The sequence below is a fragment of the Ammospiza nelsoni genome, chromosome 3, assembly GCF_027579445.1.
Source record: "Ammospiza nelsoni isolate bAmmNel1 chromosome 3, bAmmNel1.pri, whole genome shotgun sequence".
Taxonomy (NCBI): Eukaryota; Metazoa; Chordata; class Aves; order Passeriformes; family Passerellidae; genus Ammospiza; species Ammospiza nelsoni.
The window spans coordinates 113,396,909-113,423,724 of NC_080635.1; the positions used below are offsets into that span (position 1 = coordinate 113,396,909).

The 26,816-nt window shown below is 45.8% G+C and overlaps 1 protein-coding gene across 1 annotated transcript in view; it reads left to right on the plus strand.

Annotated features, from left to right (window-relative positions):
• INTS9 (integrator complex subunit 9) overlaps positions 1–23,368 on the plus strand; it is a 60,380-nt gene extending 37,012 nt beyond the window's left edge. Inside the window, exons 12-17 of the mRNA XM_059468034.1 lie at positions 3,095–3,266; positions 7,976–8,100; positions 9,366–9,533; positions 20,057–20,155; positions 21,102–21,239; positions 22,108–23,368. Coding sequence (XP_059324017.1) covers positions 3,095–3,266; positions 7,976–8,100; positions 9,366–9,533; positions 20,057–20,155; positions 21,102–21,239; positions 22,108–22,284 — 879 coding nt within the window. The 3' untranslated portion in view covers positions 22,285–23,368. The remainder of the gene's footprint in view (positions 1–3,094; positions 3,267–7,975; positions 8,101–9,365; positions 9,534–20,056; positions 20,156–21,101; positions 21,240–22,107) is intronic.
• The last annotated feature ends 3,448 nt before the right edge of the window (positions 23,369–26,816 follow it).

A 26,816-nucleotide genomic window follows, 5' to 3' on the forward strand; every position in this document is an offset into this window, starting at 1 on the left:
GATATTCTGTGATAAAATTAGGCCTCTGTTAGTGTTGATCTGATGGAGTGAGGGAGGTGAAGTAATAAATGCATCTCTCATTCCCTGATAGGAGCCACATCTGTTCCACATTCTGGATACAGAGCACACACACACACACAGAGTAAATATCTGTGTATTTTGGCTCACTTCAACAAAGGATACACAAAGGCTCTGGAGATTTATCCTGTTTATAGCAGCAGTTGCTGACCCTGTAAATCAAGTGTACAGCTTTAAAGGGAAGCACAGAACCATTTGGGATTTCAGAAAAACGCAGCTCTCACTCTCTTGATCCAGTACTTTACCAGCCCCTATCTCTTAAGCTTTCAGTCAATAGTGGTTCTTTCTGTAAAAAGATGTTCTGAATGTTGCTTGTGCTCTCCAGAAAAAGCCCACTGTGGAAATACTGACTGGCTCAATGCCAGGCATTGGGTTTGGCCCAGCTGGAGGTCTGACCATGGCACAGCAAAGTTTACACACCCCATCTCATCTGGAGATAACAAAAAAACCTGCACAAATCATTCCAAACTCAGTCCCCTTAATGACTTGGGAAATTTTGTTGGACCTGTTTTGCAAGTTGAGCTCCGTATATTTTTGATGGGGTGATTAGAAGAGACTTTACTGTAGATACTAAAATCTACCAGCTGCTTTCCCCTTGGAGTAAAACATCTCTAAACTTATTTTTGTAGCCTTTCACCCATGCTCTGTCCACCTGTGAGAGTCAGGGATTGTGAGCTGAGCTCTGAAGCCTCACCAGACTTAGCAGAAAAGATCTGGCAAGATAAAAAGAAAAGATGAAAAAAGAATCGTCACCAACGAGCTCCTGAAAACTGGATTAGAGTTCCTGTGTCTCTTTACAAAGCAATAGGAGAGGATTTGAAGCTTCCATAAGGCTTTGAAGAAAATACAGCTTTTATGTTGCTGAGCAGTGAATGTTTGTGGAGGGATGGCAGGGAAATGAGCTGTTCAGTGCTTTCCACATCCAGTGCTGCCCTCAAATCTTCCCAAAAATCTGAATGCTGCATACAAATTAATATCATTTGAAGCGGCCTGTGAAAGAAGAAGCTGGAACAACAGTTTTGTGATTTTTCAGGAGTGTCTTAGGTCAATGCTGGATTTAGAAATGTCTTTCCCTGACCTATCTGCTTGGTCCTGGAAAAGTTTTCCCCTGGAATGTCACATATCCCATTTAATGCTGGAAATAGAAATTATCCTCCTCTTCCAGTTTACCCAGTTGAAAGTGCTTCTGCAATTTCAATTTTGAGACACTTGACTTCCCTCAAAAAAAAAAAAACAGAAAAAAGCTTTTTGAGGCCATTTCCTACAAGTTCATTTAAATGTCAGTATTTTATGGATTCAAATTTGTTTTACCCATTGTCTGCTAAACTGCAGTTTTTATTACTGAAACTAAGTTTAGATTCTAAACCCTGCACTCCAGATGTGTTAATCAGAAATCTTTACCAGTATAATTGCAGGAATGTTTTTGAGATTCAGTGCCTATCAACTGCCAGAGCAGTTATTGGGTGTTTTTTTTCCAATTTCCCTCTTGAAGATTAAATGGGAATTAGCTATTCCTTGTAAACTGCAGAAAATGTAGTCCAGTTTCTACCTCCTCCATGATTCAAGGATCCACGTGGAAATGATCCATGTGCATCTACAGAATTATGGAATAACCTTGAATTCTGCTTTGTGGTGCACAAGTGGCTGAAAATTCCCAGTTTCTCTTAATTTCCATGCAGGAACCTTAGATCAGCCATGGTACAAAGTAACACAGGACATGGGGAAATGGCTTTAAGCTGAAGTGAGGACGGTTTAGATGAGAAATTTCCATGCAGGAACCTTAGATCAGCCATGGTACAAAGTAACACAGGACATGGGGAAATGGCTTTAAGCTGAAGTGAGGAAAGTTTAGATGAGATATTAGGGAGAAAATGAGAAAATCTTCCCTGTGAGGGTGGAGAGGCCCTGGCACAGGGTGCCCAGAAAAGCTGTGGCTGCTCCATCCCTGGAAGTGTCCAAGGCCAGCTTAGATGGGTCTTGGAGCACCCTGGGACAGTGGAATTGAGGTGGAAGTGGATGAGCTTTAAGGTTCTTTTCCAACCCAAACCATTCCAGGATTCTATGATTTGTTGAACAGCCCAACCTCGTTTTGAAACTGGCTGACAAAGGAAGCCCCCTTGCCTCCCTCCTTCCCTCACACTCTTTATCTCCATGATCTTTCTCTCATCTATTCAGTCTGTGATTTCATGTGTTAAATTCCTTGCTTTTTAAACTGTGTTTACAGTTATTTTCATGCTGGAGATGGATGCATATACCTGCCAAGGAAAAACTTGCAAAATATTGCATGAAAGTGCTTCACAGCCTGGTTGTTAAATTGCTTTTTAAGTTGCACCTTGTTTTGCAGATTAGAAAACAGTGGCAGGAGAAATAAAGCAAAACTCTTTGAAAAGTGCCTTGATAAATAAATTTCTCCATCTTAGTAAAGAAATCTGTTCCACCTGCAGAGCTGATTGCACTGTGTCTGCAAAACATCTTATTGCTCTTAGTTCATGTTTATTGCTGGTTTCAGAGACAGTTAAGGAAGGGAAAGTCAGTCTGTTCTTTTTCAGCAGCTCTGATTTTGTGTGAACCCTTTAGACCAGGGAAGCTCAACAACATTCTGTTGAAGGCAAAAGTGCCTGCTACTGCTGTGATGCAAGAAAAGCAGGTTAAACATGAGCCCAGAGCTCTTTGCAGACATAGCAAATAGGAAAAAAGGAGCTTATTGTGAATTTGGCAGCTGAGCACTCTGCTCACACCAGGGAAGTCGAAGCAGGGAGTGTTTGCAGAGTTTCCTCCCAGTCACCACCCTGCTGGTACCAAAGAAGTGAGAGCAGGGACTTGGAGGCCCCATGTTCTGACTTCCTTTCCATAACATCTATGACAGTCATGACTAAATTTGTTGGAAAAATCTAAGGGACTCTCTGATGAGTTAGGAATAAATTGCAGAACATTTATAATCTCATGTAAACAAACACACTCAAGCACAGAGGCATGAAAAGTTGCACTGTCTGGATTTTTTTTGTTTTTCTTTCAGCTCATTCAGACAAACAAATTGAAACATTATCCCAGCATCCATGGAGACTTCAGCAATGACTTCAAGCAGCCCTGCGTGGTGTTCACTGGGCATCCCTCTCTCAGATTTGGGGATGTGGTGCATTTCATGGAGCTGTGGGGAAAATCCAGCTTGAACACTGTTATATTCACAGGTAAGTAAAATGCTGATATCATTATCAGATTAACAGTTCATGCACTCTGGTTAAGTGTGGCCACATCCTTGGGGCTTTGCTCATTTGTTCTGGGACAGAAGTTTTTCACTTCAGTAGGAGCTTATCTAAATTAGGGCCCCAGGACTGACTGCAGGGACAAATGTAATTATTGTGCCATTTAATTCAGTGTAGCCCTGCAGAGCCAACCTTTGCCATGCAGAGTCTATTCCTGCCACGTCTGAGCAAAATCTTTGTTATGCACAGCAGTAAAATGCCTACAGGAAATTAATTTTTGAATTAAAAGCAGCTGGCTGCAAGTTAAACCCAGGCAAGACCTAATGGATGCTGGTCAGAAAGGAAGAAACTGTTCCAGGAAGAAACTTTTCCTCATCCCTTCTCCTGCCTTTTCGTCTTTCAGGGTTTCTGAAGAGGTTTCTGTGCTCTCTGCTGTCCCAGAAGTGTGCACCCCACACAGACCTGGCACAGGGATCTGAGCTCTTCCTGCCTTTGGGCTGAGCTTTGTTCAGGCGGTTTTTGCCTGGCAGACACGTTTGTAGCTGAAGGTACATTCTGGCTCATTCCCCAGGGGAGCTGTTTCCTTTCTCAGTGCTCAACAGGTCTTTTAAGTTCTTCCACTTCTCTCCATCTGCTTCCAGTGCTGACCCTGATTAAAAATCCTTCAAGGCTTTCCCTGGAGCTGATCAGGTGTATTTGTACCTGATGTGTCACCCTGACAGAGCCTTGCAGTGGGCATTGTCCTGATCTGAGAAGGCAAACAATCACCCTTTAGGTCCTCACTCCTGATTTTGTGTCTGAGGAGCTCTGAGATAATGGGAGGTGTGCTCTGTGTGACCTAGCCAGGTAAAAATGGTGTGGATTTTTAGACAAAGTAATTAGAACTGGGGAGGAGAGCCCTGAGGAACAAATCAAACCTACTCCCACAGCACGGGTACAATGGAGTCTCACTGTTAAGTTTATTTTCCTCCAGTTTTTAGTGAATAGGAAAGCTGCTGGAAAGCACAAAACCTGAATAAAAGAGGGCTGGGAAAGGGTTATTTCCTTTTTCTTTCTTTTTTTTACTGTAGACTCAAGGCTAGTGACAAGCAAGTCCCTTTCACAATACTGCCACCAAAAAGTGTGACAGTATCATAATACTGTTAAGCCAATTTGGGGATATTTTTAGTGTATAATTAACCCTGTTCAATGGGAGGGGAGATACAAGGGAGTTCCTGCAGGGAACTTAAATCCAGGCTGGTTTTGTGCTGGGGAATGGTGCAAGGTACCACAGCACTAAAGGTACAGCTGCTGCAGGGCCCATCCCTCCTGACCTTTGAGGCAGTTCAGGAGACATGCCTTAATTACAGTAATTGGGTAAAATTGGATATGCATTGTCTGAAAATAGTGAATTCTACTCCAGTCAGGGCTTCAATTAAGCCCGAGTTTGCAGAGCTTTGCTGGGGTGTGTGTTCCATGAATCCCAGGGGAAGCAGTGGCATTAATCATGTTGTGAATGTGCTGCCCAGGGTGTCAGGAACTGGCCTTTAATGGCAGGAACTCTTTCTCTGTGTCTCCCGTAAGGAGAGGCACTTGACCTTTCTGTGTGAGATCCCAACCCTTCAGTGAGCTGAGGCAATCGAGCACTTCTGTCAGAGCTGGCCCTGGCAGCTTGTCAAGGCATGGAAATGTCACCCCTGACAGCCTTGGGGTGCAGCAGGTCATGGGCTTGGAGATTCATTCCCAGTTAGTGAAACTCCAGTTGAGAGCTGCTTTAGTTGGGTGACCTTGGAGTGCACAATGATTCCAGATGTTTGTGGGGTTTTTTCCCCTAAATTCTGTCTATCCATGGCTTTTATGGACTATCCATAAGTCCAGTGCTTTATGACTATCTAGTCCTAGGCCTATTTCCTTATGGTTGTCTCAGCTGGAACAAAACACAGAATTTAGTGTTGAGTTTGGCAGTTGGACTTGATGACCTTTGAGATTTTTTTCCCAGCCTAAATGATTCTATGTCTCTAGAAATTATTAGCAGATTAAATTCTCCTGTTCTTAGTACTAGTGAAAATCTGAAGCACCTCCACTGATGCCACTGATTTCCATTATTTAATTACTTTTTGTTTTAAGCTAAAATCTCCTGTGGATCTGAAAGAACCCCAGTCCATTGGAGCAGTGTGTGAGAGCAGATGATGTTGTGGCTTTTCCTGTGAAAAACTCCTGGTTTCTGGTAATTAGATCCTTTAAACTCCAGACCATCCTGCATTGTTAATGAACCCTACTTGTTCAGTCCACAGGAACCAGTCAATCTCCACCTTTCCAATCTGTAATGTAAAAAAAAAACAACGACAAGAACATAAATTAAAGCAGCCAGCAGCCAGGACCTGTCTGTGAGGGAACTGTGGTGCTTCTCTGCTGGCTGGTGTCACCTGCAGACATCAGTGCTGGAGCAGTATTGAGGAGATTATTGATTCAAAATATCGAATACCACTGAGCCACAAAGAAATTCTAGGAGAAGACACAGTACAAAGAAGTCTCCTTTAAAAACCAACTCCCTGGGAGATGTTTAAACCAGCTCATGCACGTCACTGCTGCACAGTGGAAGGTTTTATAACTCAGTGTCATGCAGCAGTAAATCAGGAGTCTTGAGGGAGAAGCTAAAGACCTGTAATTCTGTCAGGAAAAGTCAATATGTGTCCTTGACAAGCACTTGCTGCCTCCAGACAGGTGACTTTGGGATTTTGGGTGCTTTCAAAACAGCAGCTCCTGTGTGTCACATGAGTTCCCTGTGAGCCCAGCTCAAGTTGTGTTTTTAACATTCTGAATCTCCTCAGTTCTGTGTTAGGATTCCTTCCCTAGAATTTCTCCCTTTTCCAAGGCTCTCCTGTCCTTATTAGGAGTTCGGAGAGGCTTTGGACTGGATTTTATATGGGATTCCTAGACCAGAACTCCGTGTCTGTACATTGAGAAATGCTGAATAGGTGCTGCCTCAAATCTCTGTGTCCTCCACAACCCCAGATGGGATGTAAAACCTCCCTTCTGGTAACTTTTTAAACTCAATTTTTACAATTTCATGGCACATCTGTAGTAGAGAACCTCTGCCTGACTTAAGCTTTCTGTTTTCCCCTAGTGACATTTAAAATGCCTTGTTGTTTAACCCTAACTGATCATTCTTCAACCAGCAACTTTCTCAGTACTCCTATTTTTACATTTCTATCCATGGCTATTAAACTTAACTGACATAAAATGCCATTTTTACATCGATATTTTTGGGCTTTGTTTCATTGCCACCACCACATCTGCTTTTAATACCATGGCTTTTTGCCCAGTGTAATTTTACTTCATGTTTGTGGATTCATGGCTTCATGTACACGTCCTTGTACAAGGCTCATTTTTTGTTAATATTTCTCACTTTAATGTTCCCAGGCAGCTACTCTGACAATTGCTTTAAACTTGGGGAAATTATCCCTTTGACAGTTCCAAACATTTGTATCATTGCCTGGTGCCATGTTCTGCTCTCTCAGGGTAAATATCCCCACGTGGTGCTCAGTGCTGCTTAGCCAGCAGCAGATTTGGAGATTTTTAGATTTTTAGGTGAGCAATTAACTTGTCTTTTTGTTGGATGTCATACTGGTGCTGAACTTCCCCTGGTAAGGTTTGAAGGAGATTTTTTTTCTTGCTGTCTGCATGAGGAATCCAAGCAGTGTTCTGCTCTGCTGCCATGTCAGAACATCTTAGATGGCTCTTTAAATCTGGACCGGAGGCTTTGAATTTCAGTTTCCTTTAATTTCATCCTTTCAAGTAAAGCAGGTCCCAGAGAATTCCTCCAGCCAGGCTTGAACTGCACTTTGCTCTGCCTGGTGTCCTTTGAGGCCCTGTGGTTCAGGGTAATCCAGCAAATGAGACTTTTCTTCTCTTTTCCCATTCTGTACTTATCAAACTCATCCCAGTCCCTTTTTTCCATCATTCCCTTTGTTCCATCTATCCCACAATTATCAGGGAGATAGGGATGGCATAATCTTTTCCACTATTAGTTGGTGACCCCCAGAATCAAGAGGTTACCTGTATCCTACACTGTGTCACCTGAGATCTACATTTGTCATTCACCAAAAAAAAAAAAAAAAAAAAAAGAAAAAATTCTTTTTCTGAAGTGTTCTCAATGTTTTATTACTCTCTGTGGGAGTAAAAGCCCCATTGAGTGCCTGACTTTTCCCTGGCAAACCTCTAATCCAGTAATAAAAGAACCCTTGGTTTCCCACCAGTCTAAACCTGACTCTTAGATTGAAAAGAATAAATACATATATATATTTATATATCAAGATATCATATTTATGCTGCCTTTTTGTCATACTGAAAACCAACTTGCCATTTGAATCACCTCACAAGACTCAAAATGTCTACATTTTGCCTTCCTTTTCAGGATCTGATTAAAAATAAGAGATGATGGTTTTGTCTTGATTAAATTTGATCTAAAAATCATGCAATAATGTGTTCAAATGAAATAGTATTGCTCTGTTGCTTGATTAAGGTAAGACTAATTGTGGGCGTAATTTTCATCAAATTAATTGAAAATAATGGGTGGGGGAAGGAGGAAGGGAAGAGAAATCTGTAACAGAATTAACATTGAGCAACAGCTCTGACTAAACTGGAATTAGAGAGGAATTGGGGCATTTTTGTTGTTAATGGGCTTTGAGTGTTTTCAACATTTCTCTTTCCAGAACCTGATTTCTCTTACCTGGATGCTTTGGCTCCCTATCAGCCCTTGGCAATGAAATGTGTTTACTGCCCCATTGACACCAGACTCAACTTTATTCAGGTGTCTAAATTACTCAAAGAAGTCCAGGTAATGAATTTTCTGCTGCCTTTTCTTACATTTCTTCATACAGCTGAAATTAAACAAATGAATTGTGGGGAAATGTTGCATTGAACAAAAATGGAAACAACACCCAGATCCTCTTCTCCATGAAGAAAACACAGCATTGAGCTCTGCTTTAGGAGAGGTCTAAGAAAAACAAATTTCTTGTAGTATCTGCTGTTCCCTCTCAACTCTTTGTGCTTTAGTGGCCCATCCCATTTGTTTCTACTAAAATTTGCTTTCTGACTCATGACATAATTAAAATAATAACCAGATTTTTTTCCTGGCTGAGTATTTCCCTGTGTTCTATCTTGCTGAACTCTGAAATACACATTCTTCCAAACCTCCTAACAATGCCTGCATCTCTTTATCTCATTGTTCTGCAACCTGGCTTGTCACTGCAAACTCATAGAGCTGCCCCTGCCTGCCTTTGCATAAATCTCCTTCATGTTACTGCTGATGTGTTGTGCTGTCTCTAGGGCAGATTGCAGAGCCACTGGCCTCTCTTTTGGCTTCCTTAAACCCTGCAGGGACAACCAGCCTGTGTATGCTTTCTTAACATATTTCTGGAAAACTCCTGGAGTTGTTTTTGCAGCCTTGATTGTTGAGGTTTCTGCAGCCCCACATGTTGACATTGGGATGGTCTCCACCACTGTTACAATTTCCTTCCAGTTAATCTGGCAAGGATCTGGCAGAAAAACCTATTTCAAATTTATATTTTTTCTCTCCTAGTGGCAAGTATGATATCAAAGTGGAGACAAGACATAAATTCCAGGAGGGTCACTGCTTCCAGTTTGCAGACCTGGCTTCTCCTTTGGCTTCCAGTTTGCAGACCTGGCTTCTCCTTTGGCTTCCAGTTTGCAGACCTGGCTTCTCCTTTGGCTTCCAGTTTGCAGAACTGGCTTCTCCTTTGGCTTCCTTAAACCCTGCAGTGGCAACCGTCCTGTTTGTGCTTTCTCAACATATTGCTGCAAAAGTCCAGCAGTTGTTTTTTGCAGCCTTGATTATTGACAGCCAAGGTTTCTGCAGCCCCACATGTTGACATTGGGACGTTAACATTTCCTTCCAGTTAATTTGGCAAGGATTTGGGAGAAAACCCTATTTCATATTTTTATCTTTTCTCTCCTTATGGCAAGTATGATATCAAAGTGGCGGCAAGACATAAATTCCGGGCGCGTCACCCTGCACACATCTCCAGCTCCTGGAGCAGTTTCTGGCAATGCTGATGGGAATTCCCCCCTGTTTCCCTGCAGCCCCTGCACGTGGTGTGCCCTGAGCAGTACACACAGCCCCCTCCCACGCAGTCCCACCGCACGGACCTGATGATCGACTGCCAGCCGCCGGCCATGTCCTACCGGCGCGCCGAGGTGCTCACGCTGCCCTACAAGCGCCGCTACGAGAAGATCGAGATCATGCCCGATGTGAGTCCCTGCAGGGGGGTTCCTGCTCACACACAGCCAAATTCCAGCTCAGCAGCCTCTGGGAAGGGGTGGAATGGCTGAGTTGCTGTGGTTGGAAAAGGTCTTTTAGGGCATCCAGTTGAGCTGTCAGCCAGTGCCACCGCTGTGGTTGGCCTCGAGTGCCACTTCCAGAGGTGGGGACTCCTCCACTTAACTTTCCATGAGGGAGTTTTTCCCAATATCCAACCTAAAACTCCTCTGGTGCTACTTGAGGCTGTTTCCTCTCATCCTGTCTCTGTTCCCTGGGAGCAAAGCTCAAATTCCCTTGGCTGTCCCCTCCTGTCAGGGAGTTTTGCAGAGCCACAAGGTCCCCTCTGAGCCTCTTTTTCTCCAGGCTGAGCCCCTTTCCAGCTCCCTCAGCCCCTCCTGCTGCTCCAGCCCCTTCCCCAGCTCTGTTCCCTTCCCTGGACACTCTCCAGCCCCTCAATGTCCTTCTTGTCGTGAAGGACCCAGAGGTGTCCTCAAGACTGGAGGTGCAGCCTCAGAACTGAAGGTATTTGTCCTTAAGATGTCTTGTGGCTGGAATTTACAGTTGACTCTCATCATGTAAAGCACATTCTGTCAACTGGAGAGCTAGGAAAAAACCATTTTTGAGAGATAATTTCACTCTATAAACTAATGGAAACTAAAAAAAAAAAACATTGGCTGGCTGAGAGAGATGTTCAGCCTGGAGGAGAGACCCCAGAGCCCCTTCCAGTGCCTAAAGGGACTCCAGGAGAGCAGGAGAGGGGCTTGGGATAAGGCATGGAGGGACAGGACACAGGGAATGGCTTCCCACTGGGAAAGGGGAGATTAGGGTGGGATCTTGGGAAGGAAATGTTCCCTGTGAGGGTGGGGAGGGGCGGGCTGGGCTGGAATTCCAGAGAAACAGTGGCTGCCCCTGGATCCCTGGGAGTGTCCAAGGCCAGGCTGGAGCAGCCTGGGACAGATGAAGGTGTCGGGATTGGAGTGGGATGAGCTTTAAGCTTCCTTCCAACCCAAACCATTCCATGATTCTGTGATTGTGAGCAGGCAAAAACTGTGTTCAGGTGAGTTGTCCTTTGCAAGAAAATCCCATCCCACAAGACAAACAGTGATGTCTGCCATGTGTGAAGTAACCAGTGACCACCTGATGAAATTTTAGGCAGAGCAGTTTGAATTAGTGGCCCCATGGACCCAGGAGCATGAAAAGGATCCAGAGAATCCAGGAGTTAGTAGCCAGAAATTGTCTTTCTCCTTCCCCAAATTCACCTGCTGTTAGAAATACCCTTCCCATTAAGGATCAGTTTTCAGTCATGGAAAAGAAGCAGTGAAAAGGCTTATTTGTATTCCAACAATTTCCATAAATGGTTAATTCCTACAGGCTGCAGGAGCCCAGCAGGTTAATGGATTGCTTGTAGCCATCTAAAATGTGTATTACTTATCCCTACAACATCTATTAATGATTTATTAACACCATAAGTCAAATCCAAATGTACCCATATTACCAAGGGTGACCCATATTCTGACAGACATGAGCTTAAAATATTTTTTTGACAATCCAATCAGCACAAATGTGTCCTTGGATCAAAGGTGACAGTGGCTTTTTGCAAACAGGCATTACTGCCCTTTAGAAACTGGAATATTGAGTGACTTTTCATTGGAGTGTAGCAGGAGGAAGCATCCTTTAGTTGAGCCAAATATGAAGTGCAGAACTGGGAGCCACCCAGTAACAAATCCCTCAGGCAGTCCACAACACCCACTGCCACCATTTCACAGCATTTCTGTGAGGAGCTGCCCAGCCCCACTGCTTGGAGACAAGGAGAGGGCTTTAATTACAAAATATGCTTGGCTGCAGCTCCATCTTGCCATGTATATTTAATTGTTTGGGAAATTTACATATTTATTGGATCCTTTTAAACCTAAGACTGGTGAAACTTGGCTTCAAGTCACCAGCATGAAACCAATCCTGAGTTCAGAGTGCAGGGAGCCAGCCTGGGGCTCACTGATTATTCAAATCCCACTGAGGCTTTGGGTTTCCACCTAAACTCTGAGGTGGAGCAGGTGTGAGAGGCTGTCCCTTGTGTCAGCCTCTGAGAGGATTGGATTCCAGCTCTCCTGCCCTTCCCAAAGCTGCAGGGAGGGAGGATGCTCTGCAGGGAATGTGGCATCACCAACCTGGGAACAGCAGCTGGTTTCTGTTGCTCTCCATTTAACTTAGAGAGGTCCAGCAGAAATCTGGAAAAAGGACAGAAATGGCCTTTTTTTCTCCTCCCCTAACAACTAAAATCCAATTATATTCACACAACAGTCCTTATTTCAGAGCTTTCCATGCTCAGGGAGGAGAAATATCTTGTGATTGTCCATACTCAGGGGTTCTTCAGGCTGACTGTTCACCTTTCAGCACCTGAAGGGGACTCCAGGAAAGCTGGAGAGGGACCTTGGGCGAGGAGTGGAGTGCCAGGACAAGGGGGAATTGCTCCCATTGCCACAGGGCAAGGTTGGATGGGATACTGGAGATAAATTCTTCCCTGTGAGGGTGGGGAGGCCCTGGAATAGAATTCCCAGAGAAGCTGTGGCTGCCCCTGGATCCCTGGAAGTGACCAAAGTCAGGCTGGATGGGGCCTGGAGTAACCTGGGATAGTGGAAGGTGTCCCTGCCTGTGACAGGGGGTGGCACTGGGTGAGATTTAAGGTTCCTCCCAACCCAATCCATTCTGGGATTTCCCTGGTTCCAAAGCTGCTCTTCACAACTCGTTGCAAAAGCTGCTTGGTCTGTGGTGATGCTCCTGAAAAGGCTCCTGAGAGCCAGGCTGTGCTTCAAGATTGTTAACAGGATGCCATTCCCCAGCTCCAAGACATGCAAATCATCCTCCAAAAAAAGGATCTTGCTCCTTCTTTTTAAGGGAACTGCATGGTCCTGGTAAAAAATGGATGCAGCTTCCCCTTGTGCTGAGTGGGTTGTGCAAGACAGATTTCAGACATGATGGATGGGGCTCCCTGGTGTGGGAGTATTTGCTGCTTAATGTTCCCTTTTCAGTAGTTTAGGGTTTCTGAATATAGGAATTTCTGTAGTGCAAGGAAAGGGCATTTGTTTAATATGGGCTCCCACCAGCCCTGGGGTTCTCTGCAGTCTCAAGTGGCAATTGAAAAGGGCATTTTATAGCTCCTAGAAACCTTGCAGTGGCTTGTTATTTGTCAAAACCATGTTAGCCTGAAATGGAATGATGAAATCCACCCTGGAAAAACCAGTGATTGCTAGATGTGCTGCAGGGCTGGGATTTGTGTGTGAAGTAAACCTGAAAGTCTCATAAAAGAATGGCTGCTGCAATGAAATCCTGACCAGACCCCCCTCCTGACATCCCCAGTCCCTTTCCCAGCTCAAAGCTCTGCCTGGATTCTTTGAAAACCAAAGGGTTGCTCAGTGTGGCTCCACTCAGTGCAGGCTGATGCCGTGGTAGAGTGAAATTTCCTTCCCAAAACCTGCAGTGATTCAGATGCTGGCCTGTCAGACTGATGGAAATTTACTTTTTTACTGCTGGACCTTGTCTATATTTCAATCACCTCAGCAAGGAACAAAGGCAGGTCAGGCAGGCCTGTTGTATGATAATGAGATTTACACTCACAGCAGCCTTTGTTTAGAGAGAGTTTTTAACAGTCCCAAGGCATCAGGCTGGAATGGCTCTTCCAGGGATTGTGCAAACTTTTACACTTTAAATAATTTCTTCTCAGCATCTGCCTTTCACTTTAAAAAAAAAATTATAAAAAAAGACTGCTTCCTGGAAATTGGTTAGGCATTGTCTGCTCACAGGAGAAAGATGGGAAAATGGAAAACACCTTCTGGAGCAAACAGATAAAATTAAACAGTAGTGTCTGAGCAAATAAAGTGCCTCCAGTTTAATTACAGCTGAACAATGGTGCGGATCACTCGGTGCCCGCAGCTGACACTTCACTCAGGGCTCTGTGCTCCTCAAATACTCCATTTTGTGTTCTTCAGGACACAGCCCAGTCAGGAGAGTGTCAGTGTCCAAGGCACAGCCTGACACCAAGTGAAATTATCAGAAAATACTGCGGAGAAGAATTAGGAAAGTTATTATTTTTCCTAATTCTTCTCCGCAGTATTTTCTTTCCTAGCCATCGTAATTATGGAGGTTTCATCTTGACTCCTTTTCCTTACTTTTACCTGACCCTTCCAACTTCCTTCTGTGTTTCAGGGACTAAGGAGTTTTGAATTCTGTCCTTCTTCCCACCCTCAGCTCATTTTGGTGACCCCACATTATCCAGTCTCTGACCTCTGTGTTCCTTTTTCCCTGACAATTCCCCCTGGGTTCAGTGTGCTGTAGCCTCACAAGAAGTAAGTGAAATACAATCTGGTTAAATGAAATACAACCTGGTTAAATGAAATAGAACCTGTTTAAATGAAATAGAACCTGTTTGCTTCTGCTGCTCAGCCCTGCTCCAGCTCCTAGCTCTCTGCAGAATTGCCTGGGGTCTCTCTGTGAGTTGGACCTCACCTTCTGACATTCCACCAAAACTGCTCTTTCCCAGCTATTACCAACTTCCCTCACACAAAGCCAGAACCAGTGCTGATAAATCCCTCTGATTTACCTCAGCAGAGCTCAGTGCAGCCTTTATTTTCTCCTTAGAAATGTCTCCCACCTCCCTCTGGTGTCTCTTCTCTCCTGGCCATTCAGCCTGAGAGAGTTCTCCTTCCTCCTCCTCTCTTTTTTGTGCTTGGAATGTGTTATCCTTCATTTCCTTTGCCTTTTTTTTTGTTGCTGTACCTTTTCTGTGGTTGGTCTTACCCACAGGTTGTCCTATTTAGTCAGGTGGAACTCAGATCTGCTGTTCTGCTTCCAGCCTGCCTTTGCCTGCCTGTATTAATGTCTAGGTTTGTTTTTCCTTTCATTTTTGATGGCTGGCTGTAAGATAACACTTTTCTAGGCAGGCACTCAGCTCTCTCTTCCCAGTCAGCTTCAACAACAACATCCCATTCTGACTTGACATTCTGACCCATAAAATGGTTACTATATTTTGAATATTTTGATTTATGCAGTTTTTATGTCTTTCAAATGACTCATCTCTTGCATCTGCCTTTACTTTGAAGATATTTCATGTCCTTGCTTCCCCTACCTGTCATTTTTTGTTCAAATCCAAGCCTAATTTCTGCCTCTGCTGGTTCTGTTTTCCACCATCCTTTTTTAAGTTCCTCAAACAACTGCTCCCTGCCTGCTTCCAGGCTCCTGGGGAAGAGCTTCATTAAACAGCCATAAATCTCCTTCATTGCACTCTTTAAATACTCCTTAAACTGCTTTTTTGGCACAGGGTTGGCAAAAAACAGTGGTTAGAGTTAGTGTTGAGTGGTTAGAGTGAGTTCTGGTGCTTGGAATGCCACCCAGGATTATTCCCTGGTGGGTGGCTGGTGTCTTTCTGGTTTGGGGACAAGATTTTGGGGACAAGGGTTTGGGGACAAAGTTCCTCCTGCTGATCTGGAGCCCTGGTCCAGTAGCTGCATGTGGAACATGCCCATGGAAAAGAAGAGCTTTAATTCATTGCTCAAAACTGCAGAGTGCACCCCAGGCTTTTTTATTTCTTCAGTGGATGAAAAAATTTGGGCTCTGTGGAAGCCCAAAGCCAAGATCACTTTTGCAAGTGATAATTGCAAAATCTTTAGATACTCATGGTAGGGTTCTTTCTCCACTGAAGTTAATGAGACTTTAAAATCTGCTCCAGAGAGAGCTGTGGGAGACCCCCAGCAAGTGACAGCTCTGTGAAGTTGGGGGTAACTCAGCAGCTGAATTAAAACCCTTGGATTGTGTCAAATGTGAGGCTGAAAGCCCAACAGGACCTGACTCAGATCACCCACTAATGATCCCACAGATGCCCTTCATTTCTGGGCTCTTCTCTGCTGGAAAAGCCTTTGTTCCTTTAGGTCTTAAAAGCAAAATTCCCCAATTTCCATCCTGCCTGCAGAGTGCCTGTGCCTTGTTCCCTGTGCCTGCTGGTCACAAATCCACAGGCACATTTCAGTTCCCCTTTCACCCCTTGTGTTGGACCCCACATTTTTTGTCACTCTGAAGGATCTGATACTTGCACAATTCCTGCTCTTGGCCCCTGGTTTAGCTGTGAAACCAAGGCTGGATCTGTTGGAGACTCCTCCTGTGTCTGACCTGGCCATCAGAGCTGCTGATACTTAAATAATTAATAAATTAGTAATTAAAACACTTTAAAAAATAAGGGATAAGAGGAGGCAAGGAAGTAAGAGGTGAGGGAAATTATCCTTCTGTCCTTAGACCACCATCCAAATTTAAGTGACATGGCAAAGACCATGGTTTTAATTCTGCTTACACTACTGACTGCTTGTGAAAAGGCTGCTGCACAGCCTTGAAGCAATTTTTGTCCTACTAAAGATGTTTTCCTGCACCCAGAAACTGGATTTGGTGTGTGTGAGGAGCAGGAGGGATGGAGGGATGGAGGATGGGGCAGGTTCTCCATGTAGGTTTTGCTGAGGAGTAGTTACAATAAAAACCTCTGCAGGTGTGACCTCCAGGGCTTTCTCTGAACTCAAGCAGATTTTTAAGTCCTTGGGCTTCTCTGATAATTGGCAGGGGATATTTTTTTTTTTGTCCCATACAAATTCCACCCTATTCAGGGATCTGGGTGGGAATTGCTTCATACCCAGCAAGCTCCAAAGCTGTATTCCATCATCCCCACCTCGAAATGGAAGTGCCCTGAGGGCTCACGTGGCCAGAACCCAGCTGCAGTTACCAACAGTGTTTATATTGTGCCTCCAAAAACTGTAAGACTTCAAATTGCAGAGACTTTTGCCCCTGCTGTTCCCAATAGATGCTGTTCAAGCCCCCACTGTCTCTGATGGCCAAAAACATCCTAATTTCCAGCCTACACATACTCACTGCTGGCCTGCACACATTTATTCCTAACATCATGTTTGGGCATAAATACATTTTCCCTTTTGTTGGTATTTTCCCTGTGGTGTTTATGTAGAATAATCAAATTCTCCCTTTGGTTTTCTTTTTTGCCAGGCTAAACAAGCCATGATATTTAGTTTCCTCTTACAAGACAGCTCCTCCTGCCTTATTTTACCCTTCAGAATCTCTTACTTGAACTGAAATTACCCACAATTTACAAGAAGTTCAGATGAAATCTTGCCAGGCCCAATGTAAAGTGTGATGGCTCATCTCAGAAAGAATTACCTGATTCTTTCTGTGCTTGCATTTACCCTTTTTCATGGCCATGTCACATTTGTGACTCTCCTGGGATGGACTAATAAACCTGAACCCTTCACCTCTGTCCTTTGCAGCAGCTGCCAGCCCACAGCAGAAATTCTCAGTATTAGCCAAGATCCTTGGCCTTCATTTTGTGCTATTGAATTTAACCTTGGTTTTCTCACTCCAATTCTTGTCTTTGAGTTTTTCCTCTCTCACAGCCTGGTCCCGTTTTCTGTTAAAGGTGCCCTACAAACTTCAGTGGGACCTTTCTGAACACTCCTCCTCACTCTGTGCTGAGGTCATTAATGAAAACTGGGAGTTTCATTAATGGCCCTTCAGGAATTGCAGCAGCAGCAGCCCAGGAGTTCCCTGGGAATCTCTTTCCTTGAACCAGAGCTTTCCCCACCTCAGGACTGCCAGAGGAATCCTCAGTCTGGGGTTTCCCATCTGCTTCTCTGCTTTGATCCCACCTTTAATGCAGAGTTCCCACATTTATGCATTTGAAAATTTGAGTTTGGAAATCTGGAAAACACATTTAATGATGTAAAAACCCAGCAGGGCCCTTTTCTAAATACACATGCTATAATCTAATGTACACATCAGTGATTTCAGATCCTACAGTTTCAGGGGATTTTAACTGCTGGTCACTTTGCTGTGCTCCTGCTTGTTCTCCATATCCAGCTCACCTCACTCAGCCCAAACTTTGCCTCTCCCTGCTGGGTCAGCCTTCCTGCACCCTCTTCAGTGTAAGCCAGAAGAGAAAAATGAAAAGCAAGGAGTTCTGGGAGGTGTTCCAAAAATCTAAGAAGAAATTACTGGAACTAGGATGTTAAAATGCTGTTGTACATCCAGCATGTCTGTCCCTGGGAGAATCCTCCAGAGAACCAAGACCATGTGTGCTGGAAGTCTGGTCCTGCCCTGATTTTATTCACTGATTATTCAGCCTCATTTTATTTTTACTGTGAAGTTTCAGGTCCCACCCTCAGGGGTTGTTCAGCCCCTCATTGCCAACAAGAGGATTTTTGGCAGGTGACTGAGGACAGCTTAAACCTGGGGAGAGTTGTCCCCATTGAAGTCTCTAGGAGGGTTTTAAGAGTGACTTAACCCACATTGTTCTTTATCAATATCTGTAATTTGGCCAACAGCAGTGTTTGTGCTCACAGGGTGTGTGTCAAATCCTCTTTTGGGGTGGGAAATGCAACAGGAAAGACTCCATGGTAAAAACATCTTTACTCTGCTTTAGCATGGGCAGGCAGCTCTGATCACAGGAGGAGAACATCCCAAGCTGAAAACTGAAATAGTGCACACATCCCCCCCAGATTTCTCCTAAGGCAGTCCAAGTGCTCATCCATGGGCAGGGGACTGATTAATGTGCTGTTAGATCTCAGTGTCCCTGCTTTGGTGGCTTTCCTGGTGCCAGCATGTGACACTGGGCTGGGGATAATGACTGGAAGGAAGACTCATTTATTCCTGCTTGGTGGGGGGCTTTTCAATCTCACACACAAAGGCACAACAAGAGGCAGCCACTGCAAGTTGGACAAATTCAACCTTGAAATGAGACACGGCTTCCTGGCTGCCAGGAGAATTAAAGTTTGAAACCATTTGTGAGGGGAAACAGTGGAGTTGCCATAGCTTGGAGTTCAGACAAGACTTGCTGCCTCTGTGAAAAGGATTTCTTTAATGCAGCATTCTGGAGGAGTTCTGTGATTTGTGTGTGCAGGAGGTCACTTGAAAGGAGTGGAGCAGTGCTGCCTGGCCTTGCTGGGTGAATTACTGGATGTGATTAAATGACCTTTTAGCTTTGGGTCACTGAGTTTCTGTAATAAAAGGATTGGCTGCCACATGGAGAGGGCTGTGAGCTGGGGAGGAAATCAAAATGAATGCCTGTCCTACTGTCCTTCTGACTGTAAATAATCCAAGTGTTCCTGTTTAGCCTGTTTAAAACCTGCAGAGCTGTTAATAGTAAAATACTTCAGTGGCAGGAGAAGACTTTGGTTCCAAGCCACTCCCTGTTCTTTAAGGATCTTTCTCTTGACAGGATTTGTCGTTTTGCTCTCCATCAGAGCCTGGTTTGTATCGATCCTCCTCAGGAAGGTGCTTGGGATGGAAAGTGCCTTCGACCACTGGGAAGGCAGCAGAACTCACTGCTGCAAGTGCTGCTGGTTTTAGATCCCAGGAGAAATCTGAAGCAATGATTGTCATTATATTTTCATTCTCTTTGCCTTCAACAACAAACCATAAAGGCTATATTCAGATTGCCTGCTTTAAAGATCTTGAACAGAGTCCCAGAGTAACAGTGAGATGAATTGCTCCATCAAAGTTTTGATTTCTAGGATTCACCACGGCTGAATACAGACAAGATTTAGGGATTTTTAATGCGGCCCGTGTTTTTTCCAACACACCAACTGCTTTATTCCAAAGAGCTGCTCTCAAAATGTTCCTGTAGCTTTAACAGTGGCAGGTGAGAATTGTAGAACTTATTAAAAGGACTTTGCCACCATTGAAACCAACAGAAAAACCCTCTTAGTGGTTTCATGGCAAAAGGATTGGGCATCCTGGCACCTTGCATTCCCTTGGAGGGGAAAAGGGAATAATTTCCTCCATTCATGAGCACTGTTTTCTGCAGAATTCCTTTGGAAAAGTGGTTGGAAGAGGTTCTTCCAACTGGCCAACTTCCTCTGGTCTCAGCAGGTGCAGCACTGCCCACCCAGGCACTGCCAGCAGTGTCAGATCCAAACTCCAAGCCAAAATTAGATTTTATGTCTTTCAGGGAAGAATTATATAAAAAGGCAGCGGAAAGGGTTTTGTGCAGCATTGTTGGAATAATTTCAAACTAATCAACTGTGGGTTGATTGAAAACATTGGGGTTTTAAGGACAAACAGTTCTTATTCCAGATATTCTTCAGTCAGGAACTGAAAGGAAACTCACTTTGATTTTTCATTGTCCATCAGCATCACAAATATAATAATGCTGGATTAGACCACGAGTGTTACTAACTAAAATTATTAATGAAGCAATTGTCTTTTCACACAAGGGTTCTGTGTGTTTATTATGGTTTTTGAGACCAGCCCTGGTTCCTGCAAACCTTGTGCTGCTCTGCCCATGGTGTGAAATCCATGATTTTGGGAGCTGGAAGGAGGCTGGGCAGGTCCAAGGAGCTCTCAGTCTATCAGTGGCTTTGTGTTTACAGTTCATTAGCCCATGTTTAAAAATACCACACTGCCAATTTATCTCACAGCTGGGTTCATGCACATTTTGAGCTGATCACTTGCTGAACAAAATCTCCTTTTGCTTCAGCTTGCAGATTCCCTCGTGCCCTTGGAGATCAAGCCTGGTATTTCCTTGGCAACAGTTTCTGCTGTGCTGCATACTAAGGACAACAAGCACGTGCTGCAGGTACAGTCTAATGGGAAAGGGAGAAAAATATCCTTAACTCTGGCTTTTCCTGCCATCCAGGACCCCTCCTGCAGCTCCTTCCCTCTGGGGCAGAGCCCTTGGCAGAGGCTTTGCCCTGGCATTTGCAGGTGAGGAATTACACCCAGAGCAGGGAGTGGGATGCAAATAAATCTCTCTGCCCTCTTTTCCTTGGCCATGTGCCTGCCTGAGATGAATGGGGAAGTGAAATAATTCCTGCAGAGAGGCTACAGATCATCCTGTTGTCTTCCAGAGTCAGGAACAGCAGCAGTCAACCTCTCAGGACCAAAGGTTAGAGGAGAGAGATGGCCTGGGACATCAGGCTGGGGAAGGGACCATCTGCCCTCAGTTTCCCTGGAGGTTGTACATCTCTCCTCTCCCTTCCTGCCACCCCCTTCAGGCTGGCCCTGGAATTCCTGGCATGAGTGCCCTGCAGGAGGAGGTGATGTCCAGGGACCTGCCCTGCTCCCCTTTCTCTCGGATCCACGAGCCTGCAGGGCCTCACTGAGCAGCCCTTCCCACACTTGGGCAGAGAGCCCAGTGTGGAAATGTCAGGGCTGTGAAGGTTGGTGAGGATTTCTGTCACAGCACAGCAGACAGGCTGTCCCCCTCTTCCCAAACAAACCATGGAAACCCTCAGCAGCTCTGGGAACCTTGAAGTGCTGCAGTGGGATTGGTCTGAGGCTGCTGTTGTTCATTTTCTCCCTTCTCCACTCATTCCTGCTGCCAAATAAACTGAGACCTGGGCTTGAAATGCCAGAGTCCTCATAAATGGCTGGAGCTAAGCCATTTCTCTGAGTTCTCATTCCCTGAGTAGTTGCTCTCTCTGAATTTCCCTGTTTCCAGCCTGTTGCATCCTTTAGAGTGGGAAACTTGCCTGTTTCCCAACCTGTTACATCCCTTTTTTTTTTCCTTTCTCATCCATCAGCTCCCTCCAAAACCTCCCCAGCCTCCTGCCAGCAAGAAGAGGAAGCGGGTGAGTGATGATGTGCCCGAGTGCAAATCTCTGAAGCCTCTGCTGAGTGGCTCCATCCCCATGGACCAGTTTGTGCAGACTCTGGAGAAGGTGAGGAGCCTTTGGTGGGATTGATTCCAGCAGATTTCTGCACATCTCAGAGAGAGGGGAAATCATTTTAGTGCAGCTTGAAATGGAGAAAGGCCAGTGAGTGGTTAAAGTGCTCCAGGGTGTCCCTGCCTATCTGAATAGAGGGAATTGTTCCCTGTGGACCCTTGTCCTGCTGTGCAGGGTTCATGTCAGTGATCCCCTCCTGTTTCCCATGGAAGCAGAGCTTTTGGGTGGGTGATTTGCCTCACAGAACTTTTGGATTCAGCAGCTGAGGGAGTCTCAAAAAGCATTTAAATTTCCACAAGAGTTGTAAGAAGGTGACTAAGTGTAGAACAGATCCTGGAAATGTCTCCAGTGGTGGAGGAGCCTCCTGAGGAAGCTGCACAAATTTGGTTGCTGCTCTGTGGAGTCTTGTTCTCACCTGTAGGAGATAAAGGATTGCAGACTTCCAGTCCCTAAAGGAGCTCCAGGAGAGCTGGAGAGGGACCTGGGACAGAAGATGGAGGGACAGGACACAGGGAATGGCTGCACACTCCAGAGGGCAGGGATGGATGGGATATTGGGAAGGGATTGTTCCCTGTGAGGGTGGGGAGGCCCTGGAATAGAATTCCCACAGAAGCTGTGGCTGCCCCTGGATCCCTGGAAGTGTCCAAGGTCAGGCTGGACAGGGCTTGGAGCAGTTTGGGATAGTGAAGTGTCCCTGCCATGGCAGGGGGTGGCACTGGATGAGATTTAAGGCCCTTCCCAGCCAAACCAATCTGTGATTCCATGAAATTCCCCCTCACCCCTGTGCCTGCTCTCTCCTCTGTCCCAGTTTCCCTGAGCTGTGCTGATTTCCCTCTCTCTACCTCTCCCTCCCCAAATCCAGCACGGATTCAGTGATGTCAAGGTGGAGGACACGGCCAAGGGCCACATTGTGCTGCTGCAGGAGGCTGAGACCCTGATCCAGCTGGAGGAGGACTCCACCCACATCATCTGTGACAACGATGAGCCCCTGAGGGTCAAACTGAGGGACCTGGTGCTCAAATTCCTGCAGAAGTTTTAGCTCATGGACATCAGGAGGCTCTGCAGGGAGAGAGCCTGGAGCAGCACAACTTGGAGCTGTCCAAGGAGAAAAAGAGAGAGAATTTTGTGATTCAGAGAGACCAGAAACCACCTTCCCCTTCATGGAGGAGCAAGGGAGTATTTTTTAATATCTATTTTTAAATCTTATTTTTAAGCTGTTTTGGAATACTTTGGAGGAGATTCCTGTTGTGTAAAATTGGGAGCTGGGAATCTCACAGGAGACAGGAGCTGCAGAGTAAATAACTGGGGTGTTTATTTACACCAGGGTGAACTGCTGCTCCCTTGTGTCCTTCAGCAGTCTGCCCCAGTCCTTCACCTGCCAGAACTCTGCAGGAATATTGAAACAATGGTCTTTTTCCTCCCACTGCTTCTTCCCAATCCCCAGATCCCATTCCCTGCCTCTCCTCCCTGTGTGTCCTTCACTGGCACGAGGAGGGGAGAGCTGGTGAGGCAAAGATTGTACAAATAAAAATGGAAAAAAGGAGTCTGGTGGACATGGAGAACAGTCTGAAGAGCCTGGCCATTCCCTGCACCAGCAGGGGCACTTTGGAAAAGCTTTATCCTGTAGGAATCCAAGTGTTTATTGATGCTGCAGCCTCACCTGTTCCATCCACGTCTGTCCATGGAGCTCCAGGCCCTTCCCTACAGCTGGTTCCTCCTGGCTTCCTCCATCACCTCAGGAGGACACTTAGGGGAGTCCATAAAGTAGGAAAATTCCTAATGCTCATAAAAAACCTTTTGAGATTTAAGTGCCTCTTGTTTCTGCCTTTCAAAAACTTGTCCTTTCAGCCCCCCATCTCAAATCCTGGATGGAATTCTGAGTCATTTATCCAAAGCCATCTGTACTGCAGACCTGGGGAGGCTTTTCCCTCCCCAAATCACTTATTTGGGGCCTCACCTCAGTCAATAGTATTGCTCTTTAAGACAACCCATTTCTCAGATTTATTGCTGTTCATTTTTTATTGGATTGTTTTGTATTTATTTGGTGTTAAAAAATAAAAAGCAGAGTGAGACTGCCCAGGAGGGAGCACATCCTGTGGTTAATAAAAGCCTCTCCATGCCCATTCCACATCCTTGTCCTGACACCTTTGGGAAATGAAGCTGATCCTCCAGTTCATCCCTTTGAGGAGATGCAGGCAGTGGAAGCAGCTCTAATAAAATCTCTGCTGTGTCCACATCTCATTTCATTCCCATAAAGAATTTCTGTTGGGTTGGGTGTGCAGATCCCAGCACCCACACCTTTATCCTGTGTGTGCCATGGCTGTGTGAGGAGTGGTGTCACCAATGGGAAAAACTTGGGGCACTGGAATAATTAAATCCTCATCAGAGTTTGCAGCTTTGCTGCTTTAGCATCACTTAAAAACAGAGAACTGGGATAATTTCACTTTAATAAACTGCAAAGGGATTATTCCTAACCCAGAGAGGCAGTGGGATAAACTCATCTTTCTGCTGGTTACCTCAGCTCCAGCACTGATCCCATGCTCCAGTGTCTTCCTTTGCACATTCCCAAGGCTTTCCCACCCTCCTCAGGGAGAGAAAGTAAAAATGAAAAGCTTTTACATTTTTCTTCCTGTCATTTTGAGCAGGAAAACTTCTCATTGTTCCATCAGTCCAGCAGCTGAGAGTGGATTGTTTTGTTATATTCAGGTTGTGTGTGCTGGAGAAACAAACATGCTGGGAGGGGAATTCTTTAATGAGAAACCCTAATTAAACTGGAAGAAGAGGTGCTTGTTCCTTCTGCACAGAGAGAGAAGAACAAACAGCATTTCTCCAGGCTGGGTCAGTCCTGCCAGGGGAAGAATACCATGGATGCAATCCAGGCTTTATCCAGAATTTAATGGCCAAAGAACAGCAAAGGTTCCTGACTTCACTGTCCTTCTTCCAGAAGGGAAAATAAATCCCCTTGGCCCCCATGTGATTCCTTGTGCCATGGCCATCCCCATTCCCTCCCTGAGCTGCTCCCCTCATTAAACACAATTAGTGGGGTGTGTGGCAAGTGATTAATTCCCAGTGACTTCCCAACCTGTGCTCCCACAGAAATAATGGGGAGGAAAGGTGAAAATCAGATTTCTGCTCTTGGATGGCTTTTATGGAACACCTGTTCCTGGGTGGAGAGAAATTCATTGTGTTTTCTCTCCTCCATTAACGTGAAATGAAAATTAAAACAACTGGACCAGATCAGTCAGTGCCAGGTCCCTGCCCAGGCTCAGTCACTGTCACTGGGATCTGTCCCCTCTGTGGGCACCTGGACATGAGGAGCAGAGGGAAATGGAGCCAGGTGCTGGATCTGTGCCCCACCAGCAGCTCAGCCCTTGGGAGGAGTGGGAATGAGAGCAGAAGGATTTGGGATTGGCTGCACATCATGGCCTGGGCAGGCACATGGTGGCAAAGGTGGGATCTGACAGGCCCCATTCACCTGTCACAGGTGAGCTGTCACCTGGGAGCCATGGACTGTGACCCCATCCCTCAAGGATGCATGGACTGTGACCCCATCCCTCAAGGATCCATGGTCTGTGACTTCATCCCTCAAGGATCCATCAGCTGTGGCCTCATCCCTTGAGGATCCATGGATTGTGAGTTCATCTCTTGAGGATTCATGAACTATGAATTCAGTGTTTGAGGATCCATCAACTGTGACCCCATCCCTCAAGGATCCATGAATTGTGACCCAGTCCCTCAAGGATCCATGGACTGTGACCCCAATCCCCAGTCCTTGAGGATCCATGAAATATGAACTCATCCCTCAAGGATCCATGGACTGTGATCTCATCCCTTGAGGATCCATGGACTGTGACCCCATCCTTCAAGGATCCATGAATTATGACCTCATCGTTTGAGGATCCATGGATTGTGAGTTCATCCCTCAAGAATCCATGAACTATCAACTAACTCATTGTTTGAGGATCCATCAACTGTGACCCCATCCCTTGAGGATCCATGGACTGGGACCCAGTCCCTCAAGGATCCATGGATTGTGACCCAGTCCCACAAGGATCCATAAACTGTGACCTCATCCCTCGAGGATCCATGGATTGTGAGTTCATCCCTCAAAGATCTGTGAACTATCAACTCATTGTTTGAGGATCCACCAACTGTGACCTGAATCTCTCAAGGATCCATAAATTGTGACCCCAATCCCTTGAGGATCCATGAACTGTGACCCTAATCCTTCAAGAATCCATTGACTGTGACCCAGTCCCTCAAGGATCCATCAACTGTGATCTCATCCCTTGAGGATCCATGAACTATTACCTCATCCCTCAAGGATCCATGAATTGTGACCCAGTCCCTCAAGGATCCATGGTCTGTGACTTCATCCCTTGAGGATCCATGAACTGTGACCCCATCCCTCAAGGATCCATCAATTGTGATCTCATCCCTTGAGGATCCATGAATTGTGACCCCAGTCCTTCAAGGATCCATGGGCTGTGACCTCAGAAGACCATGTAGGGGACAGGTCCTCCCTCAAGGAACCATCACCTGGGGCCAGTCACCCAGAAGGGGTGGCAGCAGGTCCTTTCCTGGCCTCCAGCAGGAACTGGTGGCTTCCATGGCACTGCTGGGCAGACCGGGAGCAATTCCAGTGAAATTGCTTTTTATCAAGGATCATCCAGAAGGGAAAATGGAGGGCACTTTGTAGTGCAGAGGAGTGGAGTGTAAAGCACTTCACCCTGCCCTCCTCTGGGAGCAGGGAATGAATTATTAACAGGATTTATTGCCTCTGTTTCCTCATCCCAGGGCACAAACCCTCACAGAGAAACGGAAATGGAACCAGAGCTGTGGCTCCTCTCACCAAACACAGCAGTTACAGCAGGACAAAATATTGATCAGGAGATTTTTACCTCAGGAAAAGCCTCAGGAGAAAATGGGCTCCAGCTGAGTCCGTGCCCAAGATGCTGCTGGGCTGGTTTGGGAGCCAGATCCCGAACCAACATCCCATTGCTGCTGCCAGGCCGGGGTCCTGGAGTGGGGAATTCTGTGCCCTGCCCTGCCAGGGATGGCCCTGCCTCCCTGCAATGTTCTGGGGAGAAATCACAGGCATTTGGGAGGCTGAGCATCCACCTCCTCCCTCCAGCACTAAAATCCTTTGGGCTTTCCCTGAAACCTCTCCTGAAAACAAACCCAAGCACAAAGCAAGCCCTACTCCAAGGCAGAATGGAAGAGAAAGGACACAATTCCCAGTGGGAGCAGCAGCAAGGGCAGGAGACACAGAGGTGAAAAATGACAACAGAGTCAAAAAGTGACCATGGAGGAAGCAGCTGCTCAGGAGGGAGGGCAAAACACAAAAGGCAGCAGGAAGGAAGAGAGGAAATCCAGGCACATGCAGGAAATCCTGGGGGATTCCCAGCCAGCATGGAGGGGATCCCATGGCTCATGGCCCAGCTGGCTCCATTCCTCCCTCTGCTCCTCCCTGCAGGTTTGAAGCTGGGAATCTCCTTCCAAACCTCATGGATCCCTTTGGTTCTCCCATCCCAGCCTCCTGTACAGGAAAGGGACCAGGAGCATCCTGAG